Below are 19,724 nucleotides of genomic sequence, written 5' to 3' on the forward strand. Positions count from 1 at the left end.
CACCCTCCGCCCTCACTCCCCACCCACTGTCCTCATCCATAGGCGCACGATTTTTGTCCAGTCTCTTCCCGCATCTCCCACACCCCTTTCCCCCCCAGGAATAGTCAGTCCATTCCCTTTCTATGTCCCTGATTCTATTATAATCAACAGTTCATTCTGTTCATCAGATTATTTATTCACTTGATTCTTAGATTCACTTGTTGATAGATGCATATTTGTTGTTCATAATTTGTATCTTTACCTTTTTCTTCCTCTTCCTCTTCTTAAAGGATACCTTTCAGCATTTCATATAATCCTGGTTTGGTGGTGATGAACTCCTTTAGCTTTTCCTTATCTGTGAAGCTCTTTATCTGGCCTTCACTTCTGAATGATAGCTTTGCTGGATAAAGTAATCTTGGTTGTAGGTTCTTGCTATTCATCACTTTGAATATTTCTTGCCACTCCCTTCTGGCCTGCAAAGTTTCTGTTGAGAAATCAGCTGACAGTCGTATGGGTATTCCCTTGTAGGTAACTGAGTTTCTTTCTCTTGCTGTTTTTAAGATTCTCTCTTTGTCTTTTGCTCTTGGCATTTTAATTATGATGTGTCTTGGTGTGGTCCTCTTTGGATTCCTTTTGTTTGGGGTTCTCTGCGCTTCTTGGACTTGTAAGTCTCTTTCTTTCACCAGGTGGGGGAAGTTTTCTGTCATTATTTCTTCAAATAGGTTTTCAATATCTTGCTCTCTCTCATCTTCTGGCACCCCTATAATTCTGATGTTGGTACGCTTGAAGCTGTCCCAGAGGCTCCTTACACTATCCTCGCATTTTTGGATTCTTTTTTCATTTTGCTTTTCCGGTTGGGTGTTTTTTGCTTCCTCGCATTTCAAATCATTGACTTGATTCTTGCGCTCCTCTGGTCTGCTGTCGGGAGTCTGTATAATATTCGTTATTTCAGTCCGTGTATGCTTAATTTCTAGTTGGTTCCCCAATATAACATCGAGGGTCTCATTAGTTTTCTTGTAGATCTCATTAAGTTTATCGGCGGCTTCTAAACAGTTCTTGAGAGACCTTAAAAGTGTGGTTCTGAACTCTATATCTTCCATTGACAATTTTGTCCTGTTTCTTTGTCTCCACATTTTGTTATGCTTCCTTGGTGCACCCCCTAGTGGTCTTTGTGCGCAGTCTTATAGTTAAACCTTGATTGTTGTAGCTAATACCAGGGAGGGTTTGACCTCCAGGCCAAGTGGCTATGAGAATCAGCTGTGTCTGCAGTGAGAGAACTTCTGTCCTCTAGGGAGGTGCTAATCTAGCCTTTGCCTGAGGCTATCCGGCAAATGCCTCTGTGCAGGGCTTGGGCGGGGCGGATCTCACAGGATCAACAGGGTGGGCCGGCCGGAGAGAGCAGTTATGGCGGCTCTCAGTCCTGTCCCCAGGGGCTCTGCCTCTCTGAGTCCCAGCACCCGCTGCAAACCTCGGAGAGAAAGCTGCACTCGCTCTGACCAAAGCCAGACAGTCCCGCTTCTCCCGTTTGAGTCTGGGTCCCTAAAGACTCGCCTGTATCTGGAGCTCAGAGTCTGCGACTCCCGATTGAAAATGCCAACCGCGCCCTCCGCCGCCAGCCCGCTCCGCGCACTCCGCACCTCAGAATTTGACTTCAGCACTGCACCTCCTCTGAGTGTCCGTATGCGTTTCTCTTTCCTCCTAGTTGTAGGACTTCCACTCAGCGAGCGTTCCTGTGGTTCTGGGTGATGTCCTTTCCGTCTTTTAGTTTCACCTTTGAAGTAGTTGTTCAAGGCAGCAAACTCCGGCGTTAACCTATGCCGCCATCTTGGTTCTCCTATCGAAACTATAGTCTTTAGACTAATTTATTTATTGCTTACCACAGAAAATGAGCCGTTCTTTGGGACCTAAGGATATATTCTCTAAAGGTAGCTGTAATTTTATTCTGCTATGGCCTTGTTGCTGTTGAACATGGTAAAGGGACTAATTATGTATGTAATCTAAAGAGAAATACTCTGTTACCATGATTATTTTAAATGTTATTTTCAGTTGCTAGAGAGGCCCCCCTGTGGATTTTATCTGATAAACGATGGAGGTGCCTGGCCCTTACAGCGTTGCCTTCCAGTCCCTGACTGGGCTGTGCCTTCATTGTTTCCTGTCACCCCTTCACCGATACTCTGTGGACTTCATTGCACAGTCTTTCATCTCCGTGGCTAATTCCTAGGTGCTGTATTATTTTTGAAGCTACTGTAAATGGAATTTTTTAGTTTCCTTTTTGAATTGTTTGTTGTTAGTGTATAAAAATGCATCTGGTTTTTGTGTGCTCGCTCTTTTATCTTGCTACTTGTTGAATACGTTCACTATGTTGAATTCTAAGTGGTTTTTTTGTGTGTGTTTGTGTGAAATCTTCAGGTTTTTACCTGTGAGATCGTATCACTACAAACAGATCATTTTACTACTCCTTTGAAATTTGGATGCCTTTTGTTTATTGTTCTTGCCTAATCACTCTGACTAGAACTTCTGTGCTCTGTGGTGAGTGGAAGTGTTGCAAGTGGGCATCCTTCCCTTTTTCCTGATGGCTCCACAGACCTGGAGAGCCGCAGTGCAAGCAAGAGGCTGCCCCCGGGCGGGCCTGGGCGGGCCACACGAACACTCTCTGTGAGAGCCAGTGGCTTCCAATGGGGTCTGGGCCAGCTTGTTCTTGTGCCCTGTTGGTCACACAGTCTGTTCTTGCCATGTAGCCGGCCCCGCAGGGAGAGGGGCCTGTCCTGCTTCAGACCGGACCCCGCCCGGCGTCACCGTGCTCGGGCGCTGCCGATGTTCGCGGAGGCTGTGCTGTGCCGAGTATTGCAGATGTCACACACCCTTTTCTGTGCGCACATCTGAATAAGCCACAGTGCAGCCATGTTTGCAGGCACAGCCGTTTATAGGGATGGTGAAGTGACAAGTCGGGTCATGTCGGTCTCTCCAAAGGTCATGTGTACATCTGGCTCTATAGTTACTATGTTTAACCCCTATTTTACAGATTTTAAGACCCAGATTCTTAGATTACATACAAGGAAGCATTGCAATGAAGCCTTCTGTTTATGGAATGACCCTGCGCCTAGCTCTAATTGTGTTTTCCCTTCCTCTCCCTCCCCCAGATGAGCCGGTGCCTAAGGAAGTCAGCAGGGTAAGTGCGGGGAACCTCACGTCTTCCACCACCGGAGGGAAAGGCATGCTTTTGTTGCTTCCTCAGAGCGCTCCGTGCTGAAGGGTCAGGGAGCTGAGGACAAGGGATCAGAGAGCTGTGTGCAGCAGGAGCCGGGAGTGACAGAACTTTATTTTCCAAGTTCACCCTGGCTGGTGCTAGGAGAAGGGGCCGAGGGGAGTGTGCTGGAGCTCAGGGAAGCTGCTGTTAAGAGCCTGCTTCTCAGTGATTTTTCAGAAGACCCGGTGTGGCTTGTGCTGGGGGCAGCGCAGATTTGGCTGCCACCTTCTCCCAGGCCCCACCTACCTGCCGTGTCCCTGGTCCCTGGACGGAGCCCAGGGCCTGGACTTGCCGTGGGACGGCCCTGACTGCAGTGGCCGTGAAGGGGGTGGAGTGGGGGTGGGACTGGGTGGCAGCCGCCTGAGGCAGAGGCCGGACGGTGATACTCGGTCCCCCAGGTGGTGCGTGAGGCTGGCTTTTCTTACGATGCCTCACTCACTTGGCAGACTTGGACCATTGTCACTGATGAAGTTGCTGGCAGCATTCTATGTAAAACTTGAGAAGCACAGCTGCGATCTGTGACATTGGATATAAATAGGCATGCATGGGGTCTCTGCTAATTCTAAGTAGCTCATAGCAGCTTTACTTTGTCCTGTTTTATCGTAGACTGTATTAAACCATGCTGTGTAAGAGCATATAAGCCGTACAGAGGATGTTTTATGAATGAGGGTTTTATTCTGTTCTGTTTAATTGTGCCGTGTGTGTTTTATTAAAGTACCAGGACACGAACATGCAGGGGGTCGTGTATGAACTGAATAGCTACATCGAGCAGCGGCTGGACACGGGCGGGGACAACCAGCTGCTGCTGTACGAGCTGAGCAGCATCATCCGGACAGGTGAGCCCGCGGTGCGGGCGGGGGCGGAGAAGGGCACAGCCATGGCTGCTGCGGGGCAGAGGGCGGGGACGGAGGACAGCGCTGCCAGCGGAGAAGGGCACAGCCATGGCTGCTGTGGGGCGGAGGGCGGAGGACGGAGGACAGCGCTGCCAGTGGAGAAGGGCACAGCCATGGCTGCTGCGGGGCAGGGACGGAGGACGGAGGACAGCGCTGCCAGCGGAGAAGGGCACAGCCATGGCTGCTGCGGGGCGGAGGGCGCCATGGGCTTCCTTTGACTCGTGGGCTACATGTGAAGTGAAAATACTTTATTCTGAAACTGTCCGAATTCCAAAACCAGCATCTGCCTGAAGTTTAATGGAATGTATTGTGCCTTCCTATTCAAACCTGGCTTTCTTTGTATCATTTTATTGAACTAAGTCACATTTATATAAAAAGTCATTAATTTTAAGGAAGAAGCAGCATTTTAAACTTATTTGGGCAGGTGACAACTTTATATACTATTATGACCATCTGACTGATGAGAAAGCTGCGGTAGAGACAGGCCACACGGGCGGAAAGGAGTTCAATTCGGGGCATTCCTCTAAGCCTACTCTGTTCGCTGCTGTGGGAGCTGCCGTCAGCCGACCCTGAAGCAGTTTTAGAAAAGTTCAGTCACGTTCTCCTCGGTGAGGAAATGCAGATGCGAGCAGAATTCTTTTTGGCTGATGCTTATATTGGTTATTCAATATTATGAAAATCAATTCTAGTATTTTTAATACTTTAAAAATTAAATACAACTCTGAGATTTTAAAATTATTTTTCAATAATTCTGACTTTCAAGTTTGACAGTACATTATTACATAGTACGCTGACTGCTCATCTTAAACTGCAATGGCTGATGAAGTAAATGAAAACGCTCTAACTATGTAAATGAGTGACGCCATAGACCATTTTGTTCAGTTTGCCGCACGCCCGGTGACTGTTAGAAACTCGTCGGCCGTCTCGGTGCTGAGGCCTGGCCTCGAGGGCTCCCGTGCTGTGCCTTCTGTTCCCATCAGTCTCTTCCTCTCTCATTGCCTTGGCAGCCACAAAAGCGGATGGATTTGCACTGTATTTCCTTGGCGAGTGCAATAATGTAAGTATCTACATTTAGATTTTGGCGCCCTAGTTAAGAAAATGTTATAAGCTTTTTAGAAAAGTAAACTGTGATGTTAACAACGTAATAGACACATTGGAATGAAGTGCTTGAAATTCATCTTACCGTTTGTTTCTACATGTGGTGGTTACCAGCCGAGAACTTTACCAGATGGCAGCAGTGAGGTGTAAAGTCTTATAATTGGTCGATTGCTTTGGTTTTGGTGTGTGGTCTACCTTACAAATGACATTTCTAGATGATGGTTTTGTGAAGAAGTTATTTTATTCCTGTGGACCGCCCTTTCTGCACACAATCTGCAGCAGGATAAAATGAGAACAAAAGTTCCGCGTTGTTAACATGTGAGGTGGTTTTTTGCGCCGGCCGGTGTGGCTCAGTTGCTGGAGCATAGCCGCCTGCACTGGAAGGCTGCTGGTCGATTCCAGGGCAGGGCACCTGCTTGGGGTGGGCGCGGTCCCCAGTATGGGGAGTCCAGGAGGCAGCCAGTCGATGCTCCCCTCTCACACTGAGGCTTCTCCCTCTCCCTCTCAATAAAGAACCGTTTTTAAGAAGTAGAATGAAATGTGACTTCTAGATTGTTGAAGACGACTCAGAGTTCTGGGAGAGTTTCTAGGAAGTGACTCCCTGAGCTGCGTGGGCCTGGGTCGGCCCTGGCGTGGCTGCGCTGCCTTCCTCGGGGGCAGACCGGCCATGTCGCTGGTTCACCGGGCGTCCTGCAGAGCATCTCACGGTGTTCAGTTCCCGGCCTCTCGGTGTTGTTGCGGCATTAAACACACGTTTTAGGAGGACGTTCTGAGCTGACGATACTTATACTCATAGCTTAAATATATGCAGCTCAGTTATGAATGGATTTGGCACACTCCTGCTGTGCGTTAGGCGTGTGATTTGAGGTTTGGCGTGTATTTTTGCAGGGTGATCTGCAGGGCCCTGTGCTGTTCATGTGACATAAAACGGGGATGGGAGCGGAGACGCAGGGCTCTGAGGATGTGTGGTGGTTTCGTGGGCACACAGCCGGGCCGGCAGGAAAGCCAGGTGCAGGCAGTGCCGACGGCCGACTTCCCCAGCTCGCGGGGCCCCGCGCCTCCGCAGCCCCCGTTCCGGGCCTGGAAGGGCTTCAGGGACCTTTGCTCAGCCATTTCTGTGTTCCCCAGCGTCTCTCCTGGTGCCGCTCGTGTCCGCACCACCCAGAGTGCTTACTGAGTGGCGTTACCCAGGCGCCACTGCTGCCGCCACCTGCTTTCCATTCCCAGCCCGGCACTTGGAGTGGCTCAGATACTGAAGAAACAATGATCTCACTGTGTTCTGCCCATTCTAAACTTGTATTTCTAAATGTTGGGAGTTTTATTAAAAAGTGAGAATTCCTTTTAGAAAATTCTGGTATGATTGCATTTATTCTTATTTATTGCCGGGCATATGCGCTCCGGGTGGAAGGGAGCCTGCCTCTCCCGACTCCTTCCCCGGGAGCTGCACCCGCAGGGCTTGCCACGCCGGCCTGTTTTCCCCGTGCTACCCGTCTCTCAGGCACAGCTATCTGTGACCCACCCTGGGCCATTCAGACTCTCTGCTAAACCTGGACCTGGGCCTCAGCATTCCGCTGTTCACCTGAAAAGAAGTGATGGGAACCCCAACACTGAGGCCGCCGCTCTGGGAGGCCTCTTCTGCTCAGAGGAAGGACCATGGGGAGACCTAGTTGGCAGAGGTGGGTAGGGCGGCCGCAGAGGCCATGGGGTCACAGTGTGTGGGAGCCCCAAGAAGGGCTGGGCTCTCAGAGCGGGGATCGAGATTCCAGACCCATGTTCTTTTTGTATTTTTTAAAAATATATATATATGTATATATATATTTTTTAATATATTTTATTGATTTTTTACAGAGAGGAAGGGAGAGGGATAGAGAGTTAGAAACATCAATGAGAGAGAAACATCGACCAGCTGCCTCCTGCACACCCCCTACTGGGGGATCGAGCCCACAGCCAAGGTACTTGGCCTTGGCCCGTATCGAAACTGGGACCCTTCAGCCAACAGGCCATGCTCTATCCACAGCCAAACAGGTTAGGGCCACAGTGGGTATTCTTTAAGCTCATGGTGCAGTTTCTTTCCTAGAGACAGGTTATGTATTTGTTTCTTTTCTTAAAAAATTATTTTCTTTTAAAAAATATATATTTTATTGATTTTTTACAGAGAGGAAAGGAGAGGGATAGAGAGTTAGAAACATCGATCAGCTGCCTCCTGCACACCCCCTACTGGGGATGTGCCCGCAGCCAAGGTACATGCCCTTGACCAGAATCGAACCTGGGACCCTTGAGTCCGCAGGCTGATGCTCTATCCACAGCCAAACCGGTTAGGGCTGTATTTGTTTCTTTAAGCTCATGTTGCGGTTTCTTTCCTAGAGACAGGTTATGTATTTGTTTCTGCCTATCACCCGAGGAAGGCGTGGCCAATCCAAGACCATTTAAACCAAATCATCTACTTGAGTTGTTTTCATTCTACAAAGCGGTTTATGTTCCAGTCTCCGCCCACGTGATGCACAGTTACTTTTCTCAGAGGAGAGTTCCATTCTGGCTCCAGCAGTAGATGCAAGAGGCTCTGGTTTCCGGGTGGGGCCCCGCGGCCGTGAGTGTGTTTGCCCTTCAGGCTCAGCTGGGGCAGCCCTTTGCTGGCCATGGCCCCAGGCAGGGTCTCCCATGAGCCTTCCCTGGAGAGGACCAGGCTTCCTCTCATCTTCGGGTCCCTAGGCGGCTTTCCCGAGGGAACGTCGAGATGGCGAGCTTTGGTTGCTACTTCCAGTTTGGGGTTGGCTTACGTGCAGAATCCCTGTCCACACTTCCTTCTCGATGGTTGTGGGTCCTCCTTCCTCCTCAGCCCAGCACTGCATTATAAAAGATCTGCAGATTTTTCTACACCCACCTTTTTAAAGTTGTTCTTTTCAGGAGCATCGAATGATCTCATCTGCCATATTGCTTGCAACAGATGTTGACATACTTCTGCAATGTAAGCCAATAACCCCATAAAATAAAATAAAACACTTCTTTGCACAGATGAGCAGATGCATGTATATTTCCTTACATTCCTTCCTTTTGCACATGAAAGTTACCATATTATACAAGTTTATCAGTGTTTTTAAAGATTGAGTATGGATTTTAAATCATAGTTAGTTAGAAAGCTTTTCCTAAATAACTTACTTTGAAAACAAAATGTTTATGCTTTGGTGACAAAATTACAATATGCAATCTAAATAGACTGAGATAAAATTTTTAAGTGTAGATCAATAAGTACCATGGATTGAGATAGAGATGGAAGGAATTATAAAATTCTTATACTTATAAAAGTATTCTTTTTTTTCATGAATGAGAATGAGTCGAAATAATTTTCTGAAATTGATGTATCAAGAAACATAATTTTAAATAATATTTAAATATATCAGAAGTTTCAGTAGTATAATTAAATATCTGCATTAATATTGCAAGAGAGGAAAAATGTAAAGAAAACACAAAGTTATAGAAAACAAGCTAAATAGCATTAAAACACTAAGAACAAAACATCAGATATGATTATGAAACTCATTATAAAAATATGTCACAACAAAATTACAAGTAGAATAGGTCCACCTATTAAAAGAAAAAAAAATGTAAGTCAGGTTAAACCCCCCCCCCACGGCTTCCTTCTGTTTTGTAGAGGGACACGTCGACAAAGCAGGCCCAGTGGGAAAGGACCTTTCAGCTGGAGCGCCTGCTCCCGAGAGAGGAGAGGAGAGAGGGCACGTGCCACGAGGGCAAGAGCAGAGCTGAGCTGGAGGGAGAGGAGGGTTAGGCTGGAAAAGGAGGTCACCTGATTCGTCGAGGGCTCAGTCTGCAGTGAAGGTCGACCTTCCCCGAAGTTTACACAATAAACATTGGAACACTGAAATTGATAACACAAAACAGTCACAGAAAATGGGCAGAAAATGCAGGCGTGTTTTTAGTTGCTGACAGATCAAAAACGTTACATATTTAATTCAGTATCTTATTTTAGGATTTACCATCTCGGGGCTCCCTTTCTTTAAGTCATATCCTACATTGATGTATTTAGCCCCTATTTAAGAAGTTCAGATCCCCGTAATGGCTGAAAGCAAGGAAATTAAACCTTTCTATTTAAACATTAACAATAAGCCCAGTGACTCTTTGAACAAAGAAAAGAAAACAAATATAGTGAGTGGAATATTTGGAGAACAATGTTGATGAACTTGGATTACAATATTGCTAAAGTTGTGAACAAACTTAGTTCACAGTGGAAAATTCACATCCTTAAAGTATTAAACATTTTTATTCATTTTTGGAACATTAATAGATAAAAATGTTTAATACTTTAAGGATGTGAATAAATAATATTTAAAGGATATTAATAAATAAGAGAACAAAAATAAGTGGATATATTGCTCGGACACGTTTTCACTGGGCTCAATCACACCCTGTCCTGGATACCAGAAGCACTGTCGTCAGTTAAAATCCCTGCCTCTTGGGATTGACCAGTTTAACCTATGGATACAGAGAAAAAAATCTGTATACACACGGAACTCCTAAGTACTTTAAGATAAGCCACTGTTAACCTAATTAACAAAGAAGAGAAAACCATTATATATGCCTAGTAATTTTAAAAATAACAAAACAGTGGTTACAGTGAAAATACGAGAGGGTACTTGGACTGATAAAAGTGAAAGTCTAAATAAAATGGACAGTTTTCGAGGAAACTGAGTTACTCTATTTAATGCAAACAATGATAGAAAACGTAGACCAGTAAGTGGAAGACATTGAAAACAGTGCTAAAATAAGGCTTTACTAAAAACTAGCAGGACGTTTATTCAACACACTGTTTACATAGGTTTTCACAGGAGTTTGATTCTGGAGGCAGATTTTGTGAGTGCAGTTCACTACTTGGTGACTTTGACAAGAGTCTTGCATTTTCTAAGCGTTCATTTAACCTGCATTGCTTAAATGTTACGAGAATGTTATTCATTCATCATCCCACTGTAAACACCTGCAAGGTACCAGAAAACGCTGCTACATGCAGTACAGACAAAGGCAGAGAACAAGTCCTTTCTGTCATCAAGGCACGTGCAGCCAGAAGGGAAACGGGGAAATCCACATAAATCCCAGCACGTGGCATTGAAGTGATCAGGGAGGAGCCCGCGGTGCCCCGAGTCCCTGCATTGGATGGGGTGCTGGAAGTGGGTCATTAAAAGCAGCTTGGCTGATTGGCCCTGTTGAGCAGAGCTTGGAAGACCTTGCTCAGGAGATAAGGGAGAACAAAGGCCTTTTGGGGCAGAAGAAGTGAACCTGTGGGACCTGGGAGCTGGGAGAGGAAGCGGGTGCCGCTGAGTTCCGGCCAGAGCGGCGCCTGGCACGTCACTGCCAGGTGCTCAGAAACGATGTGGGACAAAACCAGTGTTTCCACGATGAAGATGGGCTCAGCTCACCCCTCGGTCGTCTTACAGTTCTTCTCTTGGATGCCTGCTCACATGCCCCAGCTGGTTGGTACCTGGCATGCTTCATGGTGTTATCATTAGTGTGCTGGTGTTCTCCATCAGAGCTCTTTGTAAAAGCTCAACACCCGGTAGAGTCCAGTAATACATTCATAGTTTTTAATACATCAAGCAAGTTCCTAGATAGCTGTTCGCCTGTTGGTTTTAGCAGCAAGTTTGGAGCCAGTAGTTTACAGTAATTATGTGGCTTTTTCAGTTGTGCAATAAACTTTAGAAGGTTTATTTTTAAGAAATGTGCAAACAGTCACCTACTTCCAGTTCCAGGTGGGTGTGAGCTCCTGCCATCTTCACGGACCCAAGTTCATTTACTACCTAGTGCCATCTAGTGTCTCCTAGGAAAAATAACGGCACAGCTAAATAATTTTTCATCTTAAAAAAGTTTCTGAAGTTTAACTGGTTGTGAGTTAAAGCCTTCCCATAAAATGAAGTTTCATGAATAAAGAGACTTTTGAATTGCATATGGGAAGGAAAATGAGAACAAGGGAAGTAGAATTGCCAGTTTAGTTGGTGGTAATGAATCACACATTCCCGTTTCATTAAACATTAGGTATTTAAGATAGATTGTGAGTCTATTCTGTTTCCCACTAAATCGTTTTTTCAGACTTGCTTTTTTATCCTGTTTTAAGTATGATGTGAAGATATTATTAAACCCATTCTTAATGCGCACAGAGCAAAGTCATCCAAAATGACAAGCAACCAAGTCAGCGCCGCGATAGTAAGTCAGAGCCACTGCGGGCGCCGCTCGCTGGGGAACTGACTCTCCATCCAGCCGGGAAGCTCAAGAGCCGTCTGTACCTCGCGGTTCACCTGCAGTTCATTTCCTGAGCCCGTCGGCGGAGCCGGGAACGCGGCCCGGCATCTCCTCATGATGAACTTCCCCAGGGCTTGGGAAAGCCACCGCTTCGAGCTAAATATACCGTATCCTGTGAATTTCTGTCTTGAAATCATCTCTCTTCCTGTTCTTGACTCCTGTTTCTACGCTCCGCCCAGTCTCGGCGCACACGGAATTACTGCGACGAGAGGCAGTAGGTCTAGCCAAGGCCTTGCCGCCTCTGCCACTTACAGACAGGGATTCTGATTCTGGCCTCTTTAAAAAGAAATGGGGTGCAATTGTTATTCACCATCTTCTATAGAGCAGTGTAAATGTTCAAAATCTTTAACGTGTGTAACTTGTATTTAAATACTTTAAAATAGAAGCACTTAAAATATATTTTCACAGGCACATACTCAGTAGCCAATACTGCGCAAGCACTGCCCTGACTGAGGTAGCTGCTCTTGTGAATGGAAATGTTTGGCGCGGAGCTGCCCCTGCGGAAGGTGATGTGTAAGGCAGCCGGGGCATCACCCTTCCTCTCCCTGCTCCCGCTCGGGGAGGGGCCAGGTGTATGCGGCTCACTTCCTTGTGATTATAGATGAGATTTTATGCGAAAAAGGGGTCTCTGACATTACAAAGCTTGCAAACCACTCAACTAAGAAGTTAATAAACACCCAACTCCTGCCTTTACCCAGAGCCAGCTTAGGGGCGGCCTGAGCTCAGAGGGACGTGTTTGGCGTGAGAGGTGGTCTGATATTTATGCTCCAGGCCTTCCACCTGGAAGTCCCAGCAATCCAACCGAAGATGGAAGTCGGCTGGGAGACATCCCCTGAACCTCAGCGGTTTTCACACAGGGTGTGTAGTTATTATATATAGTCATGCCAGGGTGCTGCCCCAGCGCCCAGGGGATGCCCATAGGCGAGCGATTCTGATTCTGGTTTAGTAGGTAGTTCTTTGAAATACGATTTGGTTTAGTCAAAATAGTGGATCATATTTTTAAAAACATTTATTTGAAAATGATGTCAGAACTGGACCCTCCCACCCAGTCAACTGACGGGCAGGTGCCTCCAGACGTGTCCAGAACTTGCATGCAGAGCAGCGTCTTCACCCCTGTCCTGCGCGGCCGTCACAGACGTGTGGCAGGCGGCCCGTTCACAGAGTGGAGGGACTGCGTGTGAGATGAGACAAGGCTCTGAGAAAGCAAGGCTTCCAGGAAAGGGACGGAGCCGAATCCTCTGACTGTTGTTACTGACCCGCTGCAGGTCGGGGCCCAGGCTGCAGGGCGGGCGGGCCTGGTTCTTGTCAGACACCATCTTGAGCCCAAGGACAGCTTCCTATTTTTTCATGTCATTACTTTGTAGATATCAAAATAGGCTATTTTAAGAGCCTTTCTGTGCACGTTCATTCATTCAAGTCCTGCATCTCGCTGGTGCTGTGTGCGAGGATGTGAGAGTTTCAGCTCAGACACTCCAGGCTGGCCCCTGTCTGCTCTTCCCAGCGCCCAGCCTTCTCGGGATTGTCACGAAACGCCAGGAGTCTCTGCCCCGTGCCAGGGCGCACGAAAGCCTACAAACCTGTTCTTTCTTCTCCCAGAGCCTGTGCGTGTTCACGCCCCCTGGCATCAAGGAGGGCAGACCCCGGCTCATCCCCGCGGGGCCCATTGCCCAGGGCACCACCACCTCCGCCTATGTGGCCAAGTCCCGGAAGACGCTGCTCGTGGAAGACATCCTTGGGGTACGTGGCTCCTCACTGCATGCCGCCCCTTGGGGTAGGGGGGAGGTGTTCATTAAGAGAGAAGACTTACCACGTCGATGGTATAATTTAAGTCATTTTATTTATTAAAGCATGACATAGGTCAATAAATGAATTTGTATGTGAACAAAGTTTTTGTGCTCAGAAAACCATGTCTTAAACACTAAGTGCTAGATTCAAATAATTTTTATTTGAACATATGCCAGTTAATCATAAAAATGTGTATGTATCCTCATGCAGGCTAAAAGGTAGCTGTCTGTATGTCACATCCTAGCAGGATATGCATGAATGGATAGCCATCGCTGGGGGACAGATGACCCTCAATTTGGGTGTCACACAACAACCACCTGCTATCCCCATGAGTCTGGACGGGCCCCCTGCTGGTCTGGGCCGGGTCTGGCTGGGTTGCTTACACAGCTGCCATCAGCTGGCCACCACCTCGGAGCTGGCGGGCCTCAGGTGGCCTCGGCTCTCCAGCTGTGTCCCCCACCTCCCGGAGGGGGCCTGGCACGCTCTTACGGTGGCGGCCCGGGTCCTAGAGACATGCCTTTGAGGTTCCGAGTCTGTGCTCCCATCACATGTTCTGCCCTCTCTTTAGCCAGAGCGGACCCCGTGGGTAGACGGAGTTTTAGGGGAACTGATGAAGGACAGTACAGGGACCGTGACCAAGTGGAGCCCTCCAAGTGACAAGTGCACCAACAGGTTTTAGGTGCAATCCATTTGCTCTGGAAAACTAAATGAGATTCACGAAATGTGGGTTTTAATTGTGGTTCCGCCTCTATCTGTATGACCTTGAACAAATCAGGTAACTAGCTATTTTATTAAGGAAAAGAAAACGGAAAGTACATTTCACTTTTAAAAAGTATTAAAAGTAGATACTGTATAAGTTGTCATCTGAAAATGCTCTATTGTATATGCAAACTTTCAAAAGGTTTGGAAATTATGCTAGAGGCTTTTGAATAGTATTGTTATTACACTAAAGTTATTTTATGTTAGAGTCCTTGGACTCTAGCCCTTTTAATCCATTTATTTTATTTTTTATCCAAAATGAAGGGGAACAAGGAAGCACTTGATTCCATTGTAAAGGAAGGAGGAATATAAAAGAGAAGTCCTATCCATATTTGATGCTTTGTGCTTGGCAAAGTATTCACTAGTATATTCTAGTAAGTGTAGCTTTGTGCTGTTCTAGATTCATGAAAAGCATCCCGCAGACAGCAGAAATTGAACAAGTAGAATAAGTTTCTTGATATTAATTAATTTGAGAGATTTGGCTAAGCTAGAAAATTATTAAATTCAAAGAATCAGTTTTTTGATAAAAAATTGCCAATTATTGGATGACTTGAATATTTAATATCAGTCTTTGAGGTTCAGGTAAAATGACTATCATGAACATTCAATTTTGTGTTATTCTAACATTCAAAATAAAAGAGAAACATTTACTATGTAATTTCTTTCATATATTTATATTTGAATTTTCACTTGTGACGTTATACTTAACAAACCATTATAAAAGCTCTTGCTTATTGCATGAAGTTCATGTGTATGAGTGGGCTGAGCCCTGCTCCACAAAGGTAGGCTCAGAGCTGGGTTTGTGCAGGAGCCACCCTGCTGACGGCTAGCGTTTCCTGAAGTACTGCCGATGGGGATCAAGGTCATTTGGTTTTTCCTTGAAAAGGTCTGCTTGTTACTGACGGTAAGTATGAGGTGATTTCTTACAGAAATAAGGGTCACGACTGCATTATTCCATTTATTGTACTGAACTTACACCTTTTCCCATTTAATTTTTCAGGATGAACGATTTCCGGGAGGCACTGGACTGGAATCAGGGACGCGGATCAAGTCCGTTCTCTGTTTGCCGATTGTCACGGCGATTGGCGACCTGGTGGGCATCCTGGAGCTGTACAGGCACTGGGGCAAGGACTCCTTCTCTCTGCGCCAGCAGGAGGTGAGGCGGCGGGGCGGGGCTGGGCTGGCCCTCGGAGGGCTCAGCCAGCGCCTCAGTAATGAAGGAATGAATAGTTGAAGCCACAGTTTGCTTTTGATACTAGTACTAATGATTTTTAAAAAACTTTTTTTGTTTTGTGGTTATTTAGAGAGGGGACTGGTTAAACTGGAAATTAGGCATGTTCAAGTGAGAATCCATTGAAGCAGTAAAAGTAAGAGTACGTCCTGTTGTAAATGAGACAAAGCAGTAGCTGACTCCGGAGAGTGCGCGCATTCTGGAGGTCCTCACGTTCTCCTAAAGATGGCAGCTTCCTCCGGTCAGTCCTGTGTGAAGGTGCCAGCGCCAGACCCACGTGGAGGGCAGTGCATTCTGTCCCCATTTGCTGAGCGGAACCGGCTCATTAATACATTAATAAAACGGCATCGATGCCTGCCACACCCGGGTACGCCAGCCTCCCTCAGCGGCTGCACCTGTCCACTCCCTGGGTGGCACATCCTGCCCCCCACCTGCCCCTCCTCCTGCACTAGCCCCTCGAGCAAGGCTGCAGGGCTCCCAGTTAGAGCCTGTGTGTGTCCCTGTCCTTCCAGCTCCAGCCCCTTCTGCAGGGGGGACCTCCAGTGTGGCCTCTCAGGCGCCCCCCCCCCCCCCCCCCCGGAGCATGTGCTCACCGAGGCTCCCATCGCTCCCGGTCCCCACCCCAGTCCCAGGTCCTCTGCGGCCTCCATCGCCAGCTGATGCGCTGTGCACGCACTCGCTCTCTTTCTCGCCTTTTCTTTTTTTTCAAATATGTTTTTACTGACTTCAGAGAGGAAGGGAGAAGCAGAGAGAGAGAAACATCAATGATGAGAGAGAATCATGGATTGGCTGCCTCCTGCACGCCCCCCACTGGGGATGGAGCCTGCAACCCAGGCCTGTGCCCTGACCGGGAATTGAACCATGACCTCCTGGTTCATAGGTCAACATTCAACCACTGAGCCACGCCGGCCCGGCCGGGCTTTCTCTCCTTTTCTGTCCCCACAGCCAGCCATTCTGTGTCCCTGTGCCCTTTCTTCAGCACCGAGGACAGTGCCTGGCACCTGGTGGACACCTGGTAAATACTCGCCAGGTGAATGGGTAGCAGAAGAAGTAGAATAGTTAGTAATGTGAGAACTCTTCAACAAAGTTTTAGAAATACTTCCTTGTTTTAGAGTTGCTGTTAGAGGCTTTTGAATAGTATTGTTATTACACTAAAGTTATTTTATGTTAGAGTCCTTGGACTCTAGCCCTTTTAATCCATTTATTTTATTTTTTATCCAAAATGAAGGGGAACAAGGAAGCCCTTGATTCCATTGTAAAGGAAGGAGGAATATAAAAGAGAAGTCCTGTCCATATTTGATGCTTTGTGCTTGGCAAAGTATTCACATGTGCAGTGACCTCAGACAGTGTCCTCCTCACTGTGGGCTGGCCCACCTGGCTAATGGCGGCTCTTTCCCCTTCCTCAGGTGGCGACAGCGAACCTCGCCTGGGCGTCGGTCGCCATCCACCAGGTGCAGGTGGGTCCCTGTCCCACGCTTCCTGCGGGGGCGCTGGCCTCAGCCGCGGGCTTTCTGTTGGCACCTTAGCGATGATGTTATTTCTAAAACCTTCATCTACGCACTTCCCTTTCCTTACTCGTTGGCTTACCTATGTGGCAGTTATTTTTATCTACTTATATACAGTTGCCCGTCATTTATGCAATCAAGGGTATGTGTCCTATTAGAATCTTTGTTTCCCTCGAAAGCCCAGGATCAGTCTCCTACTGGTCGGAACATGGATATTTCTCTAACTCTGTTTCCTAAGTTAAGGCATCCTCTCCACCAAATGGTGTGTGAAACATAAACATTGAATTTCAGACCCGGGTTCTCCAGAAAAGATGCCCTCGTCCACACACTGCAGCTTTCGTGGGAACTAGACTTGGCGAAGCTCAGGGACGCGCGGGCTACAGTTCTGCGCTGTGTCTTCCGCTGCTCCTCCTCGTGTTTTGTTTTCTGAGTCCCCTTCAGCCAGCTCGGCTCAAGGTGGGACCAGGGGATAGAACAGTCCTAAGTGTGGGCAAGTGGGCTGAGGGGCAGGACTTCGGACCTGACATGAGAGAGTGGGTAGAAGATGTGTCCACGTCAATTTCTCAAGCGCAAGGGGTTGTGAAGAGCCAGCGGCTCTGGAGGCCAAGCGCCTGGACCGGATGCTGGCTCTGTCCTGCGGTGCTCGGGGGTCTGAGCAAGGCTCTGGGCTCCTCCTGCCTCAGTTACACAGTCAGCCCCTAACCTGCAGTGTTCGTGGTGATCAGATGAGGTCATAAGTGTGAAGTGCTTATAGCACATTTAAGCCTTCAAGAAAAATGAGTTGTGATTGATAGTATTGCTACATTATAAGCCAGCGATTGTGTTACACCTTTCACATTCAACAAGGTCAGTAGTATTCTGGAATGGTTTTTTTTATTTATTTTTTAAATTTTTTTATTGTTTTCCTCCACAAGGATTTTTTTTATTTTTTATTAAAAAAATTTTTTTTTTTATTATTATTTTTTATTGCTTACAGTATTACAAAGGGTATTACATACGTGTCCCTTTCCCCGCCCTGGAATGCTTACTTGTCAGTAGGCAGACATCTTCTGTCCTAATGGCCTTTGTTTCACGTGGCAGCTCTGCAGAGGTCTTGCCAAGCAGACGGAGCTGAATGACTTTCTCCTCGACGTGTCAAAGTGAGTGTGCGCCTTAGGGGGTGGGCGGCGGCTGCTGGTGACTTCATTGGGCAGGTGGGCGGGCCGAGAGGATTGGGGGCACTCCCTCACCCTCGCTCACTCGTTCACGCTGCCGGGGAAGGATGGAGACAGTTATGTGATGGTTCTCATTTGCAGTTTGCTGTGTATTTCTTTTAATGTATCTTTATTGTTGAAAGTATTAGAGATGTCCCCTTTCTCCCCCCATCAACCCCCCCACCCCACTCCTGCCCCAACCCTTGTGTCCATGGGTTATGCATATGGTACAGACACAGGGTAGGAGAGGAAATGTTCTAGTTAGTTCCTTCCAAAAAGACCTCTGGCGTTTTCTATAAATATCAGTCAGTGAAGTGCTATTGTTACTGTTTTAACTTCCCCGTGGGCAGCAGCTGAGACAGGAGTTTAGAGAAAAGGCGCATCGCCCGAGGCTGACCTGAGGGACTGCCGGGCGGTGGCAGGTCCAGGCGCTTGGTGGAGCCCCAGGTGCACAGGGCTTGTTGTGCTTGCCCTTGAGACCTGAGGCTGCGCAGGTGGGTCGGGGTCAGGGCCTCGGGGCTCACACGGGAGAGTGGGCCTGCCTTCCAGGCTGCCAGCAGCCCTCGGGCCTGCCTGCTCTGCCCTCACGCTCTCCTGGCGGCCGTGACCAGTTAGTCTGAGGTCGTCGCATCGTGTTACACTTACTTTCTTCAACGTAAAGTTAGAGGAACATGGGATTGAAGGAGATCCCCTGATCCTTGCGATAAAGTGAAACAGTAGCTGTGGGGCACATGATATTATTCAAAACACATCGAAAGGGAAGCCGTTCGGCATCTCTTGTCCATGTGCTTGAATCTCTTGTAAATTTCCCAAAGCCCCGTCCATTCCCTCCTGTGGCACAGCACTTTGCTTCCCCCCTTCCTGGCCGAGCGTTCCTCAGGGTGCGGGGCCCTGAGCCCAAGTCTTAGTGTGTTCCAGCTAACAACGTCTTTAAATGAAAGGTATGGCTTATTTATACGCTGTCCTAATGATGAGTCCATCGCTGGGTGTACACAACCGTGTGCTGACAGATGCCTCGCCAACACAGCCCACGCGAGAAGCCTTCTTTGCAAGGACTGTGTTACATCCCTGCACTCCATGCGCACTGGTGGGTCCTCCATTCACGAGGCTGCGTTTTGGTGTGTGTGCCAGCCACCTCCACAACCCTGCCTCGCCACTCACCCTACTGAACGCACATTCACTGTGTGATCTCGGGGGCCTCACCGGCGTTTATTCTGCTGTTTCTTCTCGATGAGGGACGTTGCTGCCTCAGTACAGCTCAGCGACATTCGAACTTGTCGGGTTTTTAGTGGTAAATTTACATCTTAAGCATATTAATGAGGTGTAGCAAGTTTAAATGTTTTTCAGTTCAGATCAAAATTAATGACAGTGTTACATGTAGTGAACCTAGTTTTATTCCTTCCTAGTTTAAACGCTACAGACTTCCTTCCTGCATCAGTACTTATCAATAAAAGAATTACTTCACGCTCCCTCTGAAATGAGAGTCCTCGGGCTAAGTCAGTAACGACGTTCCATGTGTCTTGAAAATGCTCTGTGCCTTGTTCCACAGAACGGCAAGAATCAGACACAGATGGCCACGTTTCATTTCAGTGAGGAGCAGCGGGGATGTGGCCCAGGGCCCACGCTCTGCGCCCACTAAGGTCACTCACCGTTTCCCGTCCTCTTTTGCAGAACGTATTTTGATAACATCGTCGCCATAGACTCTCTGCTGGAGCACATAATGGTAGGTTG

At 47.6% G+C, this 19,724-nt stretch overlaps 1 protein-coding gene across 3 annotated transcripts in view; it reads left to right on the forward strand.

Annotated features, from left to right (window-relative positions):
• The window catches only part of PDE10A (phosphodiesterase 10A), a 138,455-nt gene that overhangs the window by 90,629 nt on the left and 28,102 nt on the right, over positions 1–19,724 (forward strand). For all 3 annotated transcript variants that reach the window (XM_036317604.1, XM_036317602.1, XM_036317603.1), the window contains exons 3-10: positions 3,120–3,148; positions 3,942–4,062; positions 5,127–5,176; positions 13,117–13,257; positions 15,065–15,220; positions 16,702–16,752; positions 17,881–17,939; positions 19,665–19,716. In XM_036317604.1, coding sequence (XP_036173497.1) covers positions 3,120–3,148; positions 3,942–4,062; positions 5,127–5,176; positions 13,117–13,257; positions 15,065–15,220; positions 16,702–16,752; positions 17,881–17,939; positions 19,665–19,716 — 659 coding nt within the window. The remainder of the gene's footprint in view (positions 1–3,119; positions 3,149–3,941; positions 4,063–5,126; positions 5,177–13,116; positions 13,258–15,064; positions 15,221–16,701; positions 16,753–17,880; positions 17,940–19,664; positions 19,717–19,724) is intronic.

The sequence above is a fragment of the Myotis myotis genome, unplaced genomic scaffold, assembly GCF_014108235.1.
Source record: "Myotis myotis isolate mMyoMyo1 unplaced genomic scaffold, mMyoMyo1.p scaffold_m19_p_7, whole genome shotgun sequence".
Taxonomy (NCBI): Eukaryota; Metazoa; Chordata; class Mammalia; order Chiroptera; family Vespertilionidae; genus Myotis; species Myotis myotis.